The sequence below is a fragment of the Ambystoma mexicanum genome, chromosome 8, assembly GCF_040938575.1.
Source record: "Ambystoma mexicanum isolate Mex_15411 chromosome 8, UKY_AmexF1_1, whole genome shotgun sequence".
NCBI classification, from domain to species: domain Eukaryota; kingdom Metazoa; phylum Chordata; class Amphibia; order Caudata; family Ambystomatidae; genus Ambystoma; species Ambystoma mexicanum.
In genome coordinates, this window is record NC_090929.1 from 203,440,737 (window position 1) to 203,462,677 (window position 21,941).

Consider the following 21,941-nt stretch of genomic DNA (forward strand, 5'->3'; position numbering starts at 1 on the left):
AAAAAGAAGAATGCATGAACCTCTGACATGATCTGCCTTGATAGATGAATTGCTATGTAGAAAAAAGAACTGGGGGTGACTCTATGGACATTCATGTTATTTGATTTCACTTACTATATTTCAAATGATGAATAGGTTGTTCTGGTTTTAAGTTAACCAATAAAAGAGAGGTTTTAAAATAAAAACGACATGTTTTCCTTTATTCTAAGATGCATTTCTGCCTTTGTTTGATCCAATATAATACATGCAATATAATGTAGTGCAGTTTATTGCAATAAAATATAATGTTATTTCTAGGCAGAATTGTGCAGTGAAGAAGCAATTTTAAGCTCTAGGCCCTGACTGTCAGTGAGAGAAAACAAACTCAGGCATTCTTGAGTAGACTACATTTTGTGTAGATCTCATCCTATTATGTTACCATATTTTTACAACCCGTAGCTGGACAGTGACTAAACTGTGTTCCTGCTTGAGCATCACATAATTTTTCTACTGTGAAACAGGATCATGATCTTTGGGAAAGACTTACCTTTTCTCCCACTGATCCAGGATTTCCAATACCACCTGGGGGGCCCTGTGGTCCATCAGCTCCTGGAGCACCAGATGGGCCTCTAGGTCCGGGAGGGCCAGGGGGACCCTGAAAATGGATGGTAAGGTCAAACATTATGAGTATTTTAGGTCATCAACAATTTCTGATGCACAGTCATCTGCAAACTGTTAAATATTCTCACCATCTGACCAACATCTCCAGTCTCTCCTTTCTCACCAGGCGGTCCAGGCAAACCCTATTACAAGAAAATGAAATAATGTATTACCTCAAATCAACAAGCAGCATCTGCATCACATGCTTCTCCCTTTCTATAAACGGACACAAATAAAATCTGGCAGGAGCATAACATTTTTTAAAAATGTTTCCAGCAGTAATAAATGACATTTCAAAGATGTATTTGCTGTATTTCTAATATTTTCATATTGCGATCTGTTACATATCTTGTGGCCAATGATGTTGTCCAATAACTGCTGCATGATGCAGTAAGTGTTTTGTAACAGCATCCAGTCATTTTGCTAAATAATTTGGAACGCTGCTTTTTTTACTGCAGTTATTTTACAGTTTTTGTGCTGCAAAAATGCAGGGCAGGTGATTGGGTGAGGCATTATGGGATGAGTAGAAGGTACAGTGTGGGTAGGGGGCTGGCATCTCTCCCTGGATTTGCAGGGGAAACAATTGTAAAAGATTGAGGTAAAATAAAATGCAGTGAAAAATGTTTTGTAAAAACACATGGAACCATTTGTAACTGGAACGGAATGTATTTCTCTGGGTTAGTTGTGGCTGGGCATATACTAAAAGAACAATTCAGGATTTTAGGGGATTTCGATTTTTTTTAAATACATTCTTTTGATTGGTTTACAACAGGTAAAGGACGGGCATACCCCTGAGGGGATTTCGATTTTTGACATTCACAGCTGAACACTGAGAGAGTGCAGAACAGAGAAAGTATTGCAGTGTGAACGCCATGCTACTCCAGATGAAAGAGCAGGCCAAGTCTCATGTAATGAACAGTAATGGTCAAACTTCGAGAGGTTATATTAAAGATTTACACTAGGATAGAGCTGAATTAGGGGCACTTTAAATGACTCACTCAATGTTAGGAGAAATTACTTACTGCTTATGTTCTTTCTAGGTATTCTTTTCCAAAAAGAGATCCTCATCTTGATAGATCATCCTCTCATGCGCCATCTGTTCGGAATATTTCAACAGGGGTATAGTGCGGCTCAATGTCATCTCTCAACCTCTTCATGCTTCGACAGTGACACTTTGTAACTCCAGACATGACGTCGGTGGTACATATGCAACATCACTATGACCCCCATACCTCAGTTCCCCACCTTTTTCCCCATTGCTCAGCAGCCAAGGGAAGAATTCCCATGCACGGAATTAGGTAGAACATTCTCCACTCCCATTAAAACATTCATTTCTTTGGGGAGAAGAACAGGCACCCAAGACCAAAGGTCTGATTGAACAATCAATGCCTCGGTTTTTTTAAACAATGTCAAGCATCAATCCTTCCTCCAAAATTCATCGCATGGAAGAAAAAGAAGAAAAGAAGGAGAACTAATTCAGAGCGGTGCAAGTCAAGCAAACTTTCATAGTGGGATAGGCAGGGAGGGCAATGATGAATGTGAGGGCGAAGAATCCATAGAAAGAAAATTAACAGTAAGTCATTTCTCCCTCAAAGGATTACATTCTCCCATTCATTCTTCATCTTGAAAAGTACTGATTTTTGGTGGTCGTATGGAAGTTTCCTCCAGTTAGAACTGGTTCCAAACAGGCACAGCAGAATACAAAGACCAGCAGAGTTTCAAAGTCCTCCTCTGTTTCCTGTCTTCACAGACACACTTGGCACCTTGGTGGGCCTTCCAATGGAAACCCGCCGAAGACAAAAGTCAAACAATGGCCTCCCTCGCCCTGCACAGCAGAAGAAGGAGCAAAGAAAACTATCACCATTTTGGGTCAATGGTGACCCTTCTGTGGATTACTGCAGCTGTGAGTACAGCATGTGAGTAAAAGTTGGTAGGATGTAAATACTGCACCCAGCCATTCAGATTAGCTTGTCACAGTAACCCAAAGGTTGCAGAAGAATTGAGAAAGGGGAGGCAGTGTAATCCTTCAGAACTCCAGATAAGGTGGGGTGTGCTGATCTCACAATATAATAGATAGGAAGGATATAAAATATCCCCCTGCTCTTGGGAACATGTGTTCTCACAAGGAAAATAACAGAAAATAAAAAGGTAAGACCAAGGGGCTTCCAGCAACACTGCACTGATAGTGCTGTGTGCTGCAAAAGTCAATGACAGATGCCACAAAACTAGTATTACTCCAAGAAAAAGGTATGAAAACAAAGATTCCCATAGACAGAGTAAAATAATGAGTGGGGAAAATGTTTCCCACTAACTCAGTAGAACTGACGAAAAAAAAATCTAGCAAAAAGTGATGGAGGACTCACAGCTGAAGGGGATTTCACATAAAAAAATGTAAATCTACCTAACAGGCATGAGGCCACAGTTTGCTACCTTAGCGCCAGGGCCTCTGGGCGCTATTGGTGCGAATGCTGCCTGCAGCGTCGAGACCGGAGCTGTACCTGCTGCAGCTTTCTCGAAGATTTGGAGCATCTGTTGCTTAAATTCTTCTCACTCCTCCCTCAGGGGCGCCTTTGGGGGCTACGGCTTACCTCCTTCCGCCGAAGAGTCGAAGCAGCACCTACGCTTGCGATTCCTTTTCTTTTTTTTGGGAGGATGAGGTGGAAGAATGGTGAGGCTCGCTTTGGGAGCAAGATCTCTTTTTTGCTATGCTGGTCCTCCCTATCCTTTTTCTCAGGCGTGGGCCCTTCTGTGTCGGTACCCAAAGATTTTGTGGTTAATCAGTGATTTCGAAGGTGTCCTCGCAATCGCCAAATTTGCTGACCGTTTCCAGAGAGCCTTTGGATTCAGGATCCACTTTGCTCTGTGTCATGCTCCACTCCGAGACGCCACACACAGATAGTATGAGGGCCAGTGATGGACATTTTAGAGATGCAGACCTTGCAGGCTTAAAACCCAAATCTTTTGGCACCTGACATGTTGGAAAAAAAAAAAGAATGTGAAAATGTTTGTGAAGTCGTGTTCCAAAACAGTGTGCTGAGTGCGCAGAAAAAGGTAAGTGAGTTATAGGATCGTAGTGATGTTGTATATGTACTACTGGCGTCACGTCCGGGGTCGACGAGTGGCATGGTTGAATCTTACAGAGGTCGAGAGATGATGTTGAGCTGCGCTATGCCCACAGCTATAATTTGTTCGAGCAGCTGGCGATGAGAGGATGATATATCAAGATAAGGAATCTGTGGGTGAATGTAATCCATTGAAAGAATAATTTACAAGGTTTAAGGTTGATGCAATACTTTCTACTAACCATCAACAAAGTGAGGGTGCAGCTAAGCTTTGACTTGATCTTCCAAGCTCCCAAGTCTCTAACGTATTTTGGGTAAAAGAAGTGAACACTGTCCACAAGGAAAATGCCCTCATCAGCACAAGCTGCTATGTTATATGCTACTTTGGGCTAACTTGCTAAACAAAAGTGGAATTTGGAAAGACGACATTTACAAAGTCAGGCATAGCAACACATAGGCGTGAGGCATGGAGGAAAAAAACTTAGGCTTGTAGGCTACATGAGTGGGTGGTGACCCCTGATTATTGCTGTTATACTCCGGCAGTGAAGAACACTAAGATAGTCCCAGAATATAAAGAAAAGGACAGGACAGTACAAGCATCTTCAGACTGGAATGGGGCATGTTGGTTGATGGTAGTTTACAGTGTCATTCCCTTGCTTAAATTATCGGTCTGAACACATAGGGCCTCATTACAAGTTTGCTGATCCGGTAACTACGGTGCCGGTAAGCTTGCTGGTACCTTAGTTACCGGACTGGCAAACTATGAGTTCTGCTCGCGAGTGCCTTTTCACCCACCAGGTCGGACCTGGCGGGCGGAACGGCACCCGCGAGCAGAGCATGTCGGATGCACCGGCACCATTGTAAATGGTGCCGGTGCATCCGGCTTCCCCATTCCCATTGAGCGCTATGGGGCTAAAATGGGAATGGGGAGTAAAAGTTTCCAGCCCCTGGCAATGGGGAAATACAGGTTCCACCAGGGTTGTAATGGCCCTGTATTTCCCCATTGCAAGGGACCGGAAACATTCGCAAGTTTGGCGGCAGCCTGCCGGTTTTCCTGGCAAGGCTACCGTCAAACTTGTAATGAGGCCCATAATCGTAAATTCATTCTTATGTCGGTTTAGTGGCATTTAATTGATCTTCACCCAGGTGTTCATGTAAGTCAAGCAGGTTGATAGGGAATCACAGCTATTACTATCATAATGCACAGATCTTGGAGTGATGAACACACTAACATCATTTTAACCATGGTGCTTGATGGTATCATCCAGTGATCTTGGGTATGGGTTGAAGAAAAGGGTGCAGGTATGTACTGGATGCCAACAAGAGCTAGGCCTTAACTTATACAAGAACACCTACCTATATTCCAGCCTTCACTTTTGATGCTCACAAGCTCATAGTTAGCGAAACAGCAGTCTATGATCAAACACAGACTAAATACAGACTCTTCCCATGACCATAAGTAAATATGTCAAGACAGAGGAAAGTTGTCTTTTGTCCAGTCTGCAGCCTGCTCATGGTACAGCTATCATGCAGCAAAGAAACTAACACTATCAGAATATGTTTTAGTTAATTAAAAAGAAATTTTGTTAAAAGAAATCAGCTTATCGATGGACAATGCTGGGTAGGCACGTTAAGATGAAAGCTACTTTTTTAATCATTTATCGAGAGGACCACAGTGCCCTTTTCAAATTCAATGTCGAACAAGGGATCTAAGTAGCAAGAAAAAGCTTTTATACTTAGGCCTTGCAAATACTTTATATATCCTGTTGGAGCTGCAGATTGAGTAACATAATGTACCTACTCGGCTTAAGAGAAATGCACTCAACCCATGGTGATGGGTGATGAACCACCGTTTTCTGTAAAGTGGTGCACATCCCGATAAACCCACCTCATGTTTAGTACACTGCTGGCCAGCCACGCACAGTATACATTTTATTTGACATTTACTGCAAAGACTTTGTTTGAAGGCTATGTGAAATGAAAGTTTCAAATATATAAGAATGTCTTTGTACTCATCAGAAAGGTTGAGTACCACACAGATGATACTTGACTTTCATAAAACTACTTGACTTTGCAAGTGGTTGATTAGATTTCATGAGGATTAATACAACATCATCTTTGAACACATTATGTTGGCCAAATAAAAGATCTTGCAACTTATAAAATACAGAATCCTTTCTTATACCGAGACAGCAACAACTTTTTTTATTAAACTTAATTGAGAAAATCTATCACAGAATTTCAAATTTGGATTGATAGTCAATTTACATTTTACAGCATGGTTTTCATGGAACAAGCCCATGATGATGAGATGATGTACACAACCCACCTGCAATCCAACTGGGCCTGGAGGGCCAGGAAAACCACGTGGACCTTCGTCACCTTTCTGGCCGAAAAGACCCTGCTGACCTCTTGGTCCTGGTTCGCCATCAGCTCCCTGGAGGAAATTAATGTTTTAAATTTGAATATTTCAACAAGAAATTATACTTTTAAAAGTTGTGCATGTCTGAATGAGGATTGCGAAGAAACTGAATAAACACAATACTCACCGATGGGCCTGGTTGACCAAGAGGACCTTGAGGACCTGTAGGACCAGGGGGGCCCTGGTAAAAAAAAAGACACATATATAATCACTTTCTGATTAACAGGAAACAGTAAATGGCTAATGCACCAAATACATGATTATTAGAAACCTATGAGATTTGTAATAACTACATTAGGATTTGGTTGATATCCAATTTCAAAACTGAATGGTTAAAATGTAATGCATTTTAAAGGAATGGCAAACATGATTGTATAAGCACAAGCAGTGGAGGTTGTGAACTAAGCATATGGTTAGGCTGGATTGCTGAAATGCATGGGGGCACAAAGGATTGCCTCACTTTTCTAGACATCCAAGCTACTTTCTGTTTACGAAGGAGATGCTGTTGAGGGATTTAAGTGCTATGGAGAATATTATGCCAACATCGCATAGGTTGATAGTGGGAGTAAAAAATGGTGGATGGAGTGTGTAAGTTTCCTGGCATACTGGGAGTTAGAGAATGGCACACAAAGGAGAAAATAAAGGTAACACACACAAATAAGTTGCTCTTGACAGTACATTGGAGAAAGCCAACACAAATGCCAGGGGTAGAGAATTTGGGTAAACAAAGGAGAGAACAATTATTGACTTACTTACTTTCGACAATGTTCTTTCTGTTGGATGGTCCTCCCACAGATTCCCCATCTTTAATATATCCTCCCGTGGCAGCAGATCTCTGAAACTTTTTTGTCAGCAGGGATTGCCATGTCGTATTGGCGCTGAGGTCCCTCTGAGTTCTTCCTCCTCGAAGCCTGATGTGACATCGGTACAAAAAGCCTGCACCACGACCCTGACCTCAGTTTGTTATTTCTTTCCCTCACGCTCAGACACGTTGGAGATTGTATGGTATGATAGAGAGGATCAGGGAGAGGTTCTCTAAATGCGGTGCAGGACTGATGGCCAATGTGGAATCTGAGGGAGGACATCCATCAGAAAGAACCTTACCACAGGTAAGTAATTTGTTCTTCTAATGGATTATGTCCTCCCACGAGTCCTCATTTTAGATAGATTCCCATAGCAGTGCTATATTTGCTGGGGTAGAGTGGCTCCCAGGGATAAAATCTGTTGCTGGACAGCTCTAACAAAGCGGGCGTCCTCACCTGACAGAGTGTCCAGGCAAAAGTATTTTGCAAAAGTATGGCTAAGGGGCAATTGTCTTCAGCCAGTACCCCCCTCTTTGGAGTGCCGAAGTGGTGGCTACCCCTCTGGTTGAGTGAGTCCTGAATCCATCAGGGATAACATTTCCTGATATAGAATAACATTCAGATACCTACCACACAATCCATCTGGATATGGTCTGCTTCGCCACTCCCTCGCCTGTTTTAGGGCTGGTGTATCCCACAAAAAGGTGGTTGCCGGATCAGAAACTATTTGTTCTGTTGATGTAGAAGCTGAAGGCCCTTTTAGAATCAAGTCTATGTAGCCTTTCCTCCTCCTTTGAAGGGTGAGGTGGAGGATATAAAGCTGGTAAGCACATTTTATGAATAAGGTTAAACTTAGACACCACCTTATTTATGTATTGTGTATTTGTAAGGCACTTATACATCAAGTACATTTTGTTTCAAAGTTCCCACAGGGCCACACATGGGAACATGGGAATGAAATGCAAATATAAGAATGAAAGATAGAGGTGGTCCTCCTACGCCTTGTGAGCATTCAGAATGTGCAAGTGCAGAGAGAGAGAAGGGATGAGGTAGGGGGTAAGTGCTAGGAGTACCACAGTGAAGTGCTAGGGAGTAAGCAGCTGTTACGTGACTTGGTGAGTGGTCAACTGCCAAAAAATATTAGGCAGAAAGGAAGTGAGCACCCTGAGTGTGACCTTGTACCTAGAAGAGGTTATGATTACCCCATGCGCTGATATGATAGATATGAGGACCAGTCCACCACTCTTGATGTAGGCATGTTCACTGTATTGTGCGTCATGATCAGGACAGTCTTCCCCTGTATATAAGGCCAGTCTGACTGCCGTCAGCTCAGCTTATGTGGGGTCTTGACTCTAGCCACAGCCTGCTCAGCTTCAGCTCATTCAGATGAGTCCCTTGGCCCTTTTTAGGGAGGTGTCTGTAACCACAGTTGCCTCCGGCCGTGTTTACCAAAAAGTCTCTACTGCCATCAAGTTCTCTTTGTGTGTCCACCACAGTAGGTAGTGTGTGACCTTGTTAGGGACCTGAAGCAGATCTGAACAAGGTCACTCACTAACTCCTGTGGTGGACAGACAAAGTGTTCTGTTAATCTGCACCCCTCTGATTGGAATTCTTCTGGCGCCTTAGAAGTTGTAAAAGGCTCAAAGCCAAAAGTCATAAAAAATACTCTTAAAAGTTGACATCGAGAGGATGGATCAATTGTCGATGGGCCTTTTGCAGTTGGCACTAATGCGATATCAAAGAATGCCAAAGTGTAGAGACTGCTGATGGTGTCAATGACTCTCAAATCTTCTTCAAGGTTGATGCCATATCTTGGCTTTTGGGTGCAAAAAGTGGGTGAGGCTCCTATACACTGCCGGTCTTTTCGGGTGCAGTGGATCGGCTGTCTTCTTTTTTGCCTCCGAAGAGGAAGCGGGAAAACAGTCTTTTCTAATGCCTTTGTTTTATGACAGAATCCTCCCCATTTCTCTGCTGAAGTGCATTTGAAAGGAAAACGTACCTGTCGGACAGGTGAGGATTTGGACGAGTACCTGCGACTTCTCTTCTTCTTTGAAGAAGAGGATGATGAATGTCAGGATTTGCGCCTCGAATGGGACTGCTTTTCTTGGGTCCCTCTGTCGTTCTCTTGACCACCTCAGAGCTTCTCTCATCAGAAGACTTATATTTCGAAAGGGTTGTACTGAGAAGCTTAGAAGTTGATTGGCCAACAGCCAGTTCTGAAGTCCTCTCCTTTTATGCCTTCGGCATCATAGTTTGACATGTACCGCAATGAGTCACGTCATGCTAGGTGCCGAGGCACCAGAGACAAACCTTACGAGGGTGTGTTACTGACATTGTAGCGTCACAATCCTGCAACTTTTTGAAAGCAGAAGGATTGGGTGTTGACATTTTTACTAGAAAATTGTATTATATCAAGTAAGTCGCAAGACAATCCTGAGGTGTCGAAGATAGTCCCCGAGAAGCGTACCGAACATGTGGAAAAAAGGCATTGAGTTCACAGCGTTAGGTGCGTGAAATTTGCACGAATGTCACATCCGGCTTCAAGCATGAAGAGTGCAGAGGCACCTCAATGGCAATACGCACAGTGCCCCTGCTGACAAAAAAGGTTCTGAGATCTGCTGCCGCAGGAGAATATATATAAGATGAGGAATTCATGGGAGGACACAATCCATTAGAAATCGGATTATCGACAGCGGACATTGGAAGACCAAAAGAGAAATCATTTAGGGAGCAGTGGAAATCAGGCACATAAGATAGTAGAAATAAAACCAGTGGTACTGGCACTGAAAACAGGGCATGCTGGGCTGAGACTCTGAAAATGTGTCATTGGTTGGGGGAGTGGATACATATTAGAAGGATGCAGAATGGGCCCATACAGTTCATAACCAAGGTAATGCACTACAGGGCTTCCAAAAAGGCCAAAGCACAGCCACAGAGTGCTATATAAGCCTGACTCCAAAGCACAGGCTGGGCAGCATGAATGCATCCCAAGTGTGCGGTGACCTATAGTCATATTAACAGAGTAATTTAGAACTGGTGGACTGTAGCTGTTTTCTTAGATTATTGTATTCAATTAAGCCTTGTGTGGGGGGTCTCTGTTTGACCACACATACAAAAACACCATGTTGTAAAGTCACAACTTACAATTCTGTTATCTACCTTTGCAATCTTCAGAAAAGACTAAAATTCAAGCACTCACCTGTTCTCCTTTGTCCCCTTTACCTCCCTTCTGGCCCGGCTCCCCGATTTCACCCTATTGAATATTAAACACAAAGCATACTGTTAGAGAAGAGGCAATTTAGAACTGCTTACAACATCATCAATACAGTGACATATATATTTTGGGACAAATCGACAGCTTCCATACCGCCTAGGTTTCGTCTTCTGGTGACCCGTATGGTGAATACTCTATTGTTTATGATTACCTTGAAACCTTAAGGTTTTCCTGACTACTGCCCGGGAAAATAGTACCTAATATTCTTTTGTGCATAGCAAGAAAATACATACAATGCCTGATTTTACGAGAGATGGCCTTACCTTGTCTCCATCTTCCCCTGGAGGGCCTACGGGGCCTGCTGGTCCTGGAAGACCCACAGGACCCTGGATGCCATCACGACCAGAAGGACCTTGAGGCCCTTTCTCCCCCTGAAACATAAGACGCGAAATCAGAACATTATTATTGTTTCTTCAACAACGCACTTTATTCAGATTTGGTACCTGGACCACTTCTTATTTAGCAATACCATTTGCCCTGACACACACAAACACATACACACACAACACACACAAACGCAAGCATGCACACATAGCCTTAGTGGCATTTGCAAATTCAATCAAAAGCATGCTAGAAGGAGGACTATGACAGTAATTTAGATTACAAAATAAATTGATGGATTTACACACATTAATTCTCTTTTTGCAGGGAATAACAGCATAGAGTTGCAGCTATTGGGCATTGCTTGTCTTCTGCTTGAACAAAAGATTTGAACACAAGGAACAAGAAAAAAAAGCATCACCTGCCCGTTCTATCCAGAGATGCTTCGACTTAAATATATATTGTACTTTTATTTGAAAATGTGTGTATTTTAAAATTTGTGAGGGAAATGTGCAGTGTTATTGCTTTTAAATACTTTTTAAAGTGCTCAATCCTTCTTTGAAAGCACTACCTCTTCTAAAATTGCTTTTTGCACACAGGACTACATTATTCAGCGGTACTGTAGTCCGTGTGCATTTATATCTGTTGACAGGCACGTGAGCGCCGGCTCGTGACATCAAGCCCGGTCTTTGCCGGTCCGTGCAGTACGGGTTGTTGGGCTGTGGAGTGTGAAGGTACTCTGCTATTTTATTAATTTACTGCATATTTGCTAGCCTTCATTCCATGCATCCTTTACATGCTATAGAGTTAGCCAGAGCTAAATCCAATCAACACTCTGCCTCACCTGGGCATCATAGTGTCACTTTGCGATTCCCGCTACACAGGAAGTACGCACTGTTCTCTTTGTGTTCTAAATGAAAATACAGCTAATATAAACATGGTCAATAATAGAGCGAGTATACCCGAAAAAATATAGTGCTGATTGACAAACAACATTTTTTCCTATTCTACACTAGGTCATGACATATGCAGTGACATGGAAAATGTAGTTCCTCAGGGAAGTTGTGACGAGGTTAGCCAAATTGTCGCCTCTCACTTGATGATTACTCAGATGGACACTGTTTCAGCAGCTGGTGATATTTTTCCCATCATATTTGCTAATAAGAAGTTTAAATTAGCACTTCTGCACACCTGATCCACTGTCAAACACACCACTGAGGGGGCCGACTTACTGACCAAACATAATCTCGATATAATATTCAAAAGTCCCTCACTGATATTGTGAATGGGCTTAAACCCAGTTGTATGCAATCTTGGCCCACAAGACCATGGGCCTCATTACAAGTCTGGCATTCCAGAAATAAGGGTGCCTTTAGCAATGTACTGGCACTCTTTCCGGACCGCCAGACTACGAGAATGCCTGCAGGTGCCGGTGCTCCCAGCAGGTCTGAACAGCCGGGAGAACCGGGCCATGCAGACATGGTTTTCACAGAAAGCTACTGAACATGGGGCTTTTACTATCCTTCTGAAGCCTGTTTGGAGACTCTACAGCGACTGCTGAACTTTGGCACTCCCCTCTTTATCATAGTCAAGTGGTAAGAGCACTTAACGTCCTACATCAACAGTCTCCACTCCACCGCTCTGTGATCGACAAATGTATTCAGAACACCCATACAAGTCCTTTGAGATCCACCTCTTAAGAGTTTTTGCCATCATGCTCAGAGAAAGGTAATCTAGAAGGAAGGTTTTTTCTGGTCCCTCCCACTTGTCCATTGAATAGCCTCATGGTTGGGTCTTCCCCTTGTTGACTACTTGCATTTCAGGATGACACTGAGTATAGTGAGCCTGTACTATACAGCAGGGATACTTTAACGGGTTAATGTGTGCCTTGAGGCTACTTTGAAGACAAGTGGTTCAATCAAAATAAACTTTCACCAACATTATCATGGCGTGACAGACAAAATTATCCCAGGCAATCCGAATCTAAGCTTGAAATGAGATACATCTTTTTGACTTGTTCATTTCAATGCTTACACCCTTAAGCACAGGTTTGCAAACTTGCGTTTTGAAAGCATCAACAGCATTCGGTTTTGTAGTTTGATGGAAGCGTAAGGGAAAATATATAGGTCAATAATACTCCTAATAGGAGGCCATTTCATCCAGCGAGCTTAAATCAGCTTCCGTTTATTAGGTCTTGCTTCACTTGAATGATTTTCCAAAAAGCATGCAGCAGAGAATGCTGTATATACGTTCTAACCCTAAGCTTGAAGAGAATGACATGGTCCTCTGTTACAAACGGAAAGCAGCTGATGTTCACACGGATTTGCTATAGCCTGATGCACTCGAGAGCCCGGCTACACACACTGCTTGTCTGAACTGTTCATTCACAGGACATGCAGGGTTTAACTTGTCAGGTGGGGATATTCTGAAAGTAGATATCACGTAAAAGAACCCAATTGGATCGAATCAGTGCTAATAAGTGTCCATTGCTTCCAATCAGTAGGTAGCAATGGACACAGGACATGCAGGGTTTAACTTGTCAGGTGGGGATATTCTGAAAGTAGATATCACGTAAAAGAACCCAATTGGATCGAATCAGTGCTAATAAGTGTCCATTGCTTCCAATCAGTAGGTAGCAATGGACACAGGACATGCAGGGTTTAACTTGTCAGGTGGGGATATTCTGAAAGTAGATATCACGTAAAAGAACCCAATTGGATCGAATCAGTGCTAATAAGTGTCCATTGCTTCCAATCAGTAGGTAGCAATGGACACAGGACATGCAGGGTTTAACTTGTCAGGTGGGGATATTCTGAAAGTAGATATCACGTAAAAGAACCCAATTGGATCGAATCAGTGCTAATAAGTGTCCATTGCTTCCAATCAGTAGGTAGCAATGGACACAGGACATGCAGGGTTTAACTTGTCAGGTGGGGATATTCTGAAAGTAGATATCACATAAAAGAACCCAATTGGATCGAATCAGTGCTAATAAGTGTCCATTGCTTCCAATCAGTAGGTAGTAGGGTGTCGCTCGATTGTTCCTCAGAGCAGACAGGAAGTGTGATAGAGTGCTGGGTAGTGCAGAACATGTCAATATCTATCTAGCTATGGAAAGGTGCCAAGAAATTTAAAATTACTTTATGAACTGGTACGTGTGCCCTCTACTTGTTGCCTTGTATGGGTGTCAATGTCCAAATATGTGTTGAATCGGGCCAATGCCATTGTACCTGTTGCAAAGAATAGTTGTGTTCCTTTGCAGTAATCAATAGGCGAGTGGATGTTGGTAAGAATTGGAATAAGCTGTAATAAAACTTTAAATACCTTGGGAAAATAAACAGTAAAAGTCTTAACCATATACAAGGGGGCAATTCATCAAAACACCCTTGATGAATTGGCCCAATGTACCTCCTAAGAAAAACGACATATTTGCTTCCCCTCTCCTAATTAAACAGCAAGAATGTATTAAAGAATGCCCATTACACACCTAGAATATACAATCAAAGGGAGGGGTCTTTTCTGTCATGGTACCGTAATTATGGTTAAGAAAACAGGACTCTGAAATACAATTTTTTTTAAAGCATTTACTCTTTTCTCTGCCTCTTGCAAGAAAAAATAGAAATGCTTAGCAGACAATTTGCACATTCTCATGATCACAAGTACACTGTTGACAGTAAGTGGTACACTTTCCCCATATAAGTGATACACTTTCCCAGCACTTACCGGTGCCCCTTTTTCACCAGAAGGTCCTGGCGGTCCTTGCGGCCCTGGTCGTCCTGGTAAACCAATCGGGCCAGCTGGTCCTGAGGCTCCTCGTTCCCCAGGAGAGCCCTGTCGGAAAATAATTTTGTGAGAAGTACTGCAATTATAGTTTTTGCGACATAATCCGAATAGAAAACATAACAAAGTAACAAATCACAGGGCGGCACTCTCGTAAAACCTGTGACATCACAGCCCCTTTTTTAACATTGGTAAATAATTTGAAAAAACAATTGACTATGATGAGAGGTTTTATATGTGATGGTAAAGCTCATTTTAATGTGAGAGGGAATGTTGTTGTGTATTCTATGATACTGAGGTTCATTTCACGACAATGGGGATTTTCAACATATTTGTGATGGTCAATCCAAAAAGTGAGATCATTTCGTTGCTGGGGTACATACATTGTGAGTTCCCTTCCAAGAGCAATTTTAGAGAGATCTACGTTATTGCAGAAGCCATCCATCGTAAGAAGCAAGGGGGATGATTTTTTCATGTGAAGGGTCATGGTAAAGTCAACTGCTTGATAAGTACACAGAGCAAGGTCCATTATTGATGATGCCATTGCATGAGGAGGAGGTTGGGGGAGGTCAATTTCATGCCAGTGAAAATGGTGATACCACTTCCATGGTGATGGAGGTAATGATGTCTCCTAATTATTAAACTCCTGGTATGGTCTCTTCCTTATTGATGGTGAGGACAGTCTATGTGATAGCCAGAGTGTGGTTACATTCATAGCTTGGGCGATGGTAATGTTCTCGTTCATGCTGATAGTAATGGTGGGATCCTTTACTTTCCAAGGGGATAGTTTCATTGTGGGATCTACCATGAGGATGGACATGCTGGGGTATTTCACATAGTATGGCTTTCAAGGCATGGTCTTTTCCATAGTGAATATCTATTCCACGTTGATAGCCATGATGCAGTCTATTCCAGGGCAAGGGGTCACAGCGATGTCTACTGCATGGTGAGGGCTCATGATTACCTCTATTTCACAGTAAGGATTCATGGTGAGGCTTCTACCATGGTGACAGTTGTGGGGAGCTACATACAATGGTGAGGATTTATTGTGGATTCTATTAGGGTACAAATTCCCTTTTCATCCGTTAAGGCTCTGATGTTGAGCTCCAGGAAGTTATTGCGATTTCTTTGATGCCTAAAACACACCTTTGCTTAAGTGAGACTTTTTCCAAAGCCGCTCCTATGGCTGGAATATATTTTTTCATGTGCCGCTGAGAAGACCTTAACACTAGCAGGGCAATGGTAGTCATTTTAAACACATATATAGTCCTTGTTTGACTTTCTCTCACAGAGGCAGTTGTTCAGTTCAGGATGGTGGCCACTGTGTGTCATTATTTGGTAGCACACTTCCAGTATCCAAATTCAGTGAAGTAGCCTTTTTTCTCAGTGTTGGGCCAAAATGACGTCTCAGTATTTTGAGGTTTTGCAACACAACCTGAAACACTCGTTTTTTTTGGTGGTCATGCACCTTGGTAGACTTTACACAGAGACCAGTAAGGGGCCTGAAATTAATGGAATCCAGTTTCGGCTAGACAAAGTGCCGGCACTTAATCAACATCACTGTGTGTGTGGGCATGTGGAGACTGGTTGGACACATCTGATTAGATGGTGCACAGATTGTCACCCTCAACCCTGTGAGTGTGTATAGCTAGGGAGATCCCGGGCCATTTCTTCATTTCGAATACTGGACCTGATCCTGATGAAGCATAGGGACCACAGTGATGCTGAGGACTCCTTGCTGGATCCTGTGCTGCTTACCCCTGGGAAATGTCACCTCTTGAGGCAGCAGGAAGCAGGAACCCTCGGTCCACCTTCTACTGTAGCCGACTTTGACCTCACAGAAGTTGCAAGAAAATTAAGATCTCTGAACACATAAGAAGGAGCCGCTGCTGCTTCCTGGAGACCCAACAGCTGTTTTCCTGCTGTCTTCATGTTCTGCACATTCTCAGGGATCATCAGGAAAGACCTTACGTGCCCTTTTCCTTTGAGAGGCTGTCGTTGATCCTGCCTGTACAACCAACGTCTTGACCTATGCTGAATGGTCAACACTGCGCTTTCTTCTTGCTGCTGCTGTGCCACACGTGGGGGGTCCTCCGGCCAGGTTTGTGTTTGGTGTCTGTCTTGTAATATCAGAGAGGCTGCTGCAGACCCTTTCATCAGAACCATAAATGCGACCAAGGGAAACCAGATACCAGAATTGATCCCTGCTACTGGTTTCTGTAGGTCTTTTCAACATACTTCGTCAGCAGCCTGGTCAACATTTTTGGGGTCTTTTGCCTTCCGAATCCATCACCAGTGGCCATCCTATAAGCGATAGAGCTTCACCTGCAAATCACCTGCCCAGCTACTGCCAATGTGACTTGTCTTGTTTCTTTCTTTCATTGATTTCAGATGCTGCCTTCCTCTGAAAGGGTCTTTGGTCATTGAAACTGGGTCAGGTTGTTGTGTAAGGATATCCTATCATCACAAACTTGAATGTTGTCACTTCTGCAGTCACTGGTAAAATTCACTTACCTTTTGCTAAAATGTGCTTTGTCCCATATTGCCCTATGGAGGAATGTTTCAGACACTTTAAAACTGTTCCCCAGGTTGCTAAAAGTACCTCTACGTTTGTAATGGTGTTGCCTTTCTGCTTTAAAGCATACTGTGTGTCTTGTAGACATTTGTTTGCTGTTTTTAACATTCATACCTGATTTTTAGCAGCTACATTTTTGTAGGTGGACCACATCTGTTATATAGACTACATAGTTTAGGTTATATTACTGTGTGCACTTTCCTTATCATCTTTCTTTCCACCCTTCACTCTCCAGAGGGTGAAGCCAGTAGGCTCAGCCACATGACCATTGTAAAAGTTAAGGATAAACCTGGTGGAAATGCTGCACTTATGTCTTCGCAAGCCCTAACCAAAGGACTTCTGAAAACCTCCTAACATTATTGCATAATGAGGCATTTTGTATATTGAAGGATGTGGTGAGGTTGTATCCTCTTCGGTTACCACAGTGAGGTCCCATTCACAGTGTTAACCATGGTGAGGTGCTTATCATTGGAGTATTCATGTTGAGATCTCTTCCAGGATGATGACTACAATGAAAACTAATTCAATATAGGATAATCATGATACACCCCATTGCATCCTGATAATCACAGAATCAGTTCTCTTCCAAGGCAATGTCTCTTCTATGGGGATAGTGAGATATTTTCCTTGGCATAATTTCACGCTGCTATCTATTGCATATTTAAACGGCACGGTGAGAGTTATTCCAAGGTGAGCATCATTGTGTGGTCTATTTCAGATGAGGGAGTCTTGTTGAGGTATTTTCATAGATGATGAAGGGTCATGGTGTAGATTTTAAGGCAAGGGCTAATGCAAATGTATATTGTATGGTAGAGGAGCATGGTGAGATCTACTTCTTAATGATGTGGGCTTAAGGATACATTATTCCAATAAATGTTTCATGGCAAGATCTACTCCATTAATGATGGCTCCTGGTGAGGCCTATTCCATCATTGGGGTCAGGGTGAGTTCTAACCATATCGTGGGGGATGTGTTTATGGTGAATAGTGAGATGTGTTCCTTGGCAAGAGGTCCTATCTCTTGTGAGAGATAAGGCTTTTATCTATTAAAAGATGTTATTTATCATAATGGTCTATCTTCATGCACACGTTTTCACTTGCAGACTATGGGCTCCTTCCCACCTGCAAGAACCCCAGAGCTTAATTTTAGAAATAAACATTCACTAGGGTTGTTATATGCAAGACCTGACCAGAGTATAGCATCTAGCCAGGTGCTTTGGGTGGTCACCAACGCTTAGGAATGCCCTCAAACAAACCATATTTCAACCCAATGAATAAAATATCTTACTTACTGCTGGGCCAGGTGGACCAGGTGGTCCTTCATTTCCTTTCAATCCAACTGCACCCTGAAAGTAAGCAAAAGAGACATTAGAGTTATCAATCAAAGCCAATAGACAACAACTCTCAGAAACAAATCAATGAAATGGAAGACTGTTACTTACAATGGGACCAGGAAGACCTCTTTCACCAGAGAACCCTCTCAATCCTGGAGGACCATCTTTTCCGGGCAAACCTGCGGGACCAGGATCCCCCTGAAATAGCCAAAAAACGTATGTCTGGTGGATTGAATTTCTTTTTTTTTTTTAAACAAAAATATTGGTGCTCCCTACAAGATGCATATTAGTGATAATCAAATCTCTTAAAAGGTTCTTAACCATTAGCTTTTGTCTATTACCCCAAATCTTTCCTCTTATTCTTTCACTAGGTTAATTTTCTTTCACATCATTGCTTATTAAGTATACAATCTCTGAAAAAAACACATGACAGGTACCAATCAGTAGATATTAAAATTTCCTGAGTCAATGCTTGGTGTCTCAAGAGTAATGGAGGGTCTAAAAGAAGAGCTGTCTTGGTCGCCATACCAAATTAACAAATTACTTACCTTCAGTAACATTCTCTCTGATGGGTAGGTTAAATCCCGCTACAGATTGCTCATCTTTTGAAGTCCATTCCTGACACAGTCAGCTGCAGAATCTTTCAGTCATCAGATGGTGCCAAGCCGCTCTGACTGCGGATGCATCACTGTTCATTGGCAATGAACCATAAAGGAAGTGACGTCATGCACACATATGCCATGAGTCACTAGCGCCATTTTCCCCAGTTCTGCCGATCTATGCGGACAATCATGAGGTATTACAGACCAGTCACTCGATGAATGTGAACAAAAGGGGCAAATGCAAAAAGTCCAACTAGAGTAATAGATACAATTTAGTAGGGTAGGTGGAACGGAAATGAGGATTATATGGGAAGATGTATCATATACATAAAATGTACGTATCATATCATATCATAAACAACCTGGTGTGAAAAAATAGCAACCACCAGACATGGTACTGTGAAGAATTAAATAAACTTAAACAGGAGAAGAGAGGCAAGGAAAACATCATGGCGCCAAAATCCAACTTTAGCTAATAAAGAAAACTGGAAAAGTGCTGATCAAAGCTACAGGAAAGGCATTAGGGAAGCTAAGAAGAACTACTATAACAAAGAAATAGAGGCAGCGACTAACGCATCTTGCTAAATTTTTGGAATACTTAAAGGGATAGAAAAGCCTAAATCACTTTCCCCTCCACATACTCCTACTAGGGAAGAGTGTGACAGGGTACAAGAAGTTTTTGCTACTAAGATCTCTAAGGCTCGATATAACATCATCACAGCCAGAAGAGAGGGAGAGCCCCCCCATCTTCCCAGTTGAAATAAGTAATTTGGAAGGAAGAGAGGGTTTTAGCTTCTCTCCTATCCTACGTCCGAGGAGGAACTATGTAGAATCTTGGCTAAAATGAAACCCACATCATGCGCTGAGAAAATTCTGCCCTCTAAAATCATAAAGATAATAAAGAAATGTTTGCCCCAGTATTGATAAAGAATGTAAACGCCTCTTTCAGGGAAGGGGTAGTGCCAAAGGAAATTAAGAAGGTAACTATTACCCCCTTAGTGAAGAAACCAGGGCTGGATCCGAAAGAACCCAGTAATCTGAGACCCTTGACAAAATTGCTCAGAATCAACTAAAAAAGCTTGTAGAAGATCGGAATCTACTACACGAACAGCAATCAGGCTTTCAAGCCTCTCACAGCACAGAATCGGCCATGCTTGATCTCCAGACTTACATGCTAGACCTGATAGATAAGGGCAATACAGGCATACTCATGGTACTGGACCTCAGTGCAGCATTTGATTTGGTAAACCACCAGCTCCTGCAGGAGGCAATGGCAAAAATAGCTGGTTGCATGCCTTATTCGCTGGAATGGCTAGCATCATTTTTGAAAGACAGGAGTGCCAAGATCCACTGGGGTGACACATTTTCAGAGGATGCGTCCATCCTGTATGGTGTCCCCCAGGGTGCAAGCCTGTCACATCTGCTTTTCAATTTATACATGAGAAGTCTATGTAAGCTCTTGGAACAAATCGGCATGTTTTTTAACTACGCTGATGACACGCAGCTCATTTTTTAACTCAAGGTAGAATATAGCACGCAGAGCGCAAAAATATTAGAGGTCTACCACATCATTGACAACTGGATGCAACGTCACTGGATGTGTCTCAATAACACGAAAACCGAACTTATGATTTTTGGGACACAACAGGCCAGATCCAAGCTAGGGACAGATTACCAGGCCTTCACCATCAAATAGGCCAAAATCCCTGTGATGCCTTATGTACAAACCCTAGGGATGATTGTGGAACCATCCGTGGGATCTGAGGCCCAGGTTAACTACCTGCAGAAAAACAATACCTATTACATGCGTCTTATGAGAGCCATAAGGCCATTTATTAATGAGACAAACGCAGCAACCATAGCAAGAGCGGTTATCCTGTCACACCTTGACTATGGTAACGCCCTACTGATAGGAGCCACAAAGAGGGATATACAGAAGTGTCAGGTCATGGAAAATGATGCAGTTCCAATCATTAAGAGCATCGAAAAAAGGGAGCATGTCACAACGGGGAGAATATCCCTTGATTGGCTAGGTGGAGGAGAGAGTATACTTCAAGGCAATGACCATAGTGCACAGATGCTTGTATAGAGAAGCTCCGAGATATTTTAAGAAACAGTTCTCACTGTACTGGCCTCAAAGACACCTTAGATCAGAAGATAAAGCTTATCTGAACATCCCTAGAGTAAAACGTGTGCAAGGGCGGGAAAATCCTTCCCAGTCAAGGCAGCAAAATGCTGGAACAACTTGCCACTAATACTACGGCAAGAAGAGAATTACCTGAGATTCCAGACATTTCTGAAAACTCACCTCTTCCAATGATAACCCCTTATCTCTGCCGCCTCTGGTAATCAAACAATATCATGCGCATTAGGTTACTTTTGGACATTCCCGCGCCCTGATGCCTGCGGGGTATCAGCGCGTTACAAACGAGCACATAACATAACATATCCTTCGGAAAGACCATTACTGAAGTTAAGCAATTTGTTCTTCTAATAGATACATTTCTTCAACAGATTCCTCACTTTTTGGATGTCTCCCGAAACTACCTACTTGACCAACAAGAAGACAAGGAGATGACAATAGAGGCACTATAGTAAGACGTTTTGAAACATGATCTGCCCACCATAATATCCTCACCAGACAAGAAATTGAAGTGGTAGTGTTCGCTGTAGGTAAGGAGTGAAGGCCAAATGGCTGCCTGCCAAATATCTGCTAAGAAATCCATCTTTGCAAGGCAGAAGTAGCCACCTCTCCTCTTGTAGAATAGGCTCTGTGGCGGACGGGTACTTCTTTGTAGGCCAGCCCCAAACAGGTGTTAATGGAGAACACAATCCACCAGCAGATTGTGTGCTCTGTAATTGTAAATGGTTCTGCCCTTTAAATGATCTGAGAATCCAATGAAAAGTTGATAATCTAATATGTACTCATTAGTTCTTGACAAGTGAAATTGAAGATCCATGTTGTGCAATCTGCGAAAAGCTTTCCTCAACTTTAAGTTGATGCAAAGGTGGAAAGAAAACTAGTCTGTGTATTTTCTGTTTTAGGGGCAAATCTGAAACCACTTTAGGTAGGAAGGAGGGTTTAAATCGAAGCATAACTTTTTCGTTGGCAAATGACAGAAACAGGAAA

At 42.5% G+C, this 21,941-nt stretch overlaps 1 protein-coding gene across 2 annotated transcripts in view; it reads right to left on the reverse strand.

The window, feature by feature from the left end:
* The window catches only part of COL5A1 (collagen type V alpha 1 chain), a 635,679-nt gene that overhangs the window by 63,201 nt on the left and 550,537 nt on the right, over window positions 1–21,941 (reverse strand). For both annotated transcript variants that reach the window (XM_069609606.1, XM_069609605.1), the window contains exons 40-48: window positions 18,318–18,407; window positions 18,168–18,221; window positions 14,245–14,352; window positions 10,464–10,571; window positions 10,126–10,179; window positions 6,251–6,304; window positions 6,031–6,138; window positions 729–782; window positions 527–634 (exon numbers count right to left, since the gene is read on the reverse strand). In XM_069609606.1, the coding sequence (XP_069465707.1) occupies window positions 527–634; window positions 729–782; window positions 6,031–6,138; window positions 6,251–6,304; window positions 10,126–10,179; window positions 10,464–10,571; window positions 14,245–14,352; window positions 18,168–18,221; window positions 18,318–18,407 (738 nt within the window). The remainder of the gene's footprint in view (window positions 1–526; window positions 635–728; window positions 783–6,030; window positions 6,139–6,250; window positions 6,305–10,125; window positions 10,180–10,463; window positions 10,572–14,244; window positions 14,353–18,167; window positions 18,222–18,317; window positions 18,408–21,941) is intronic.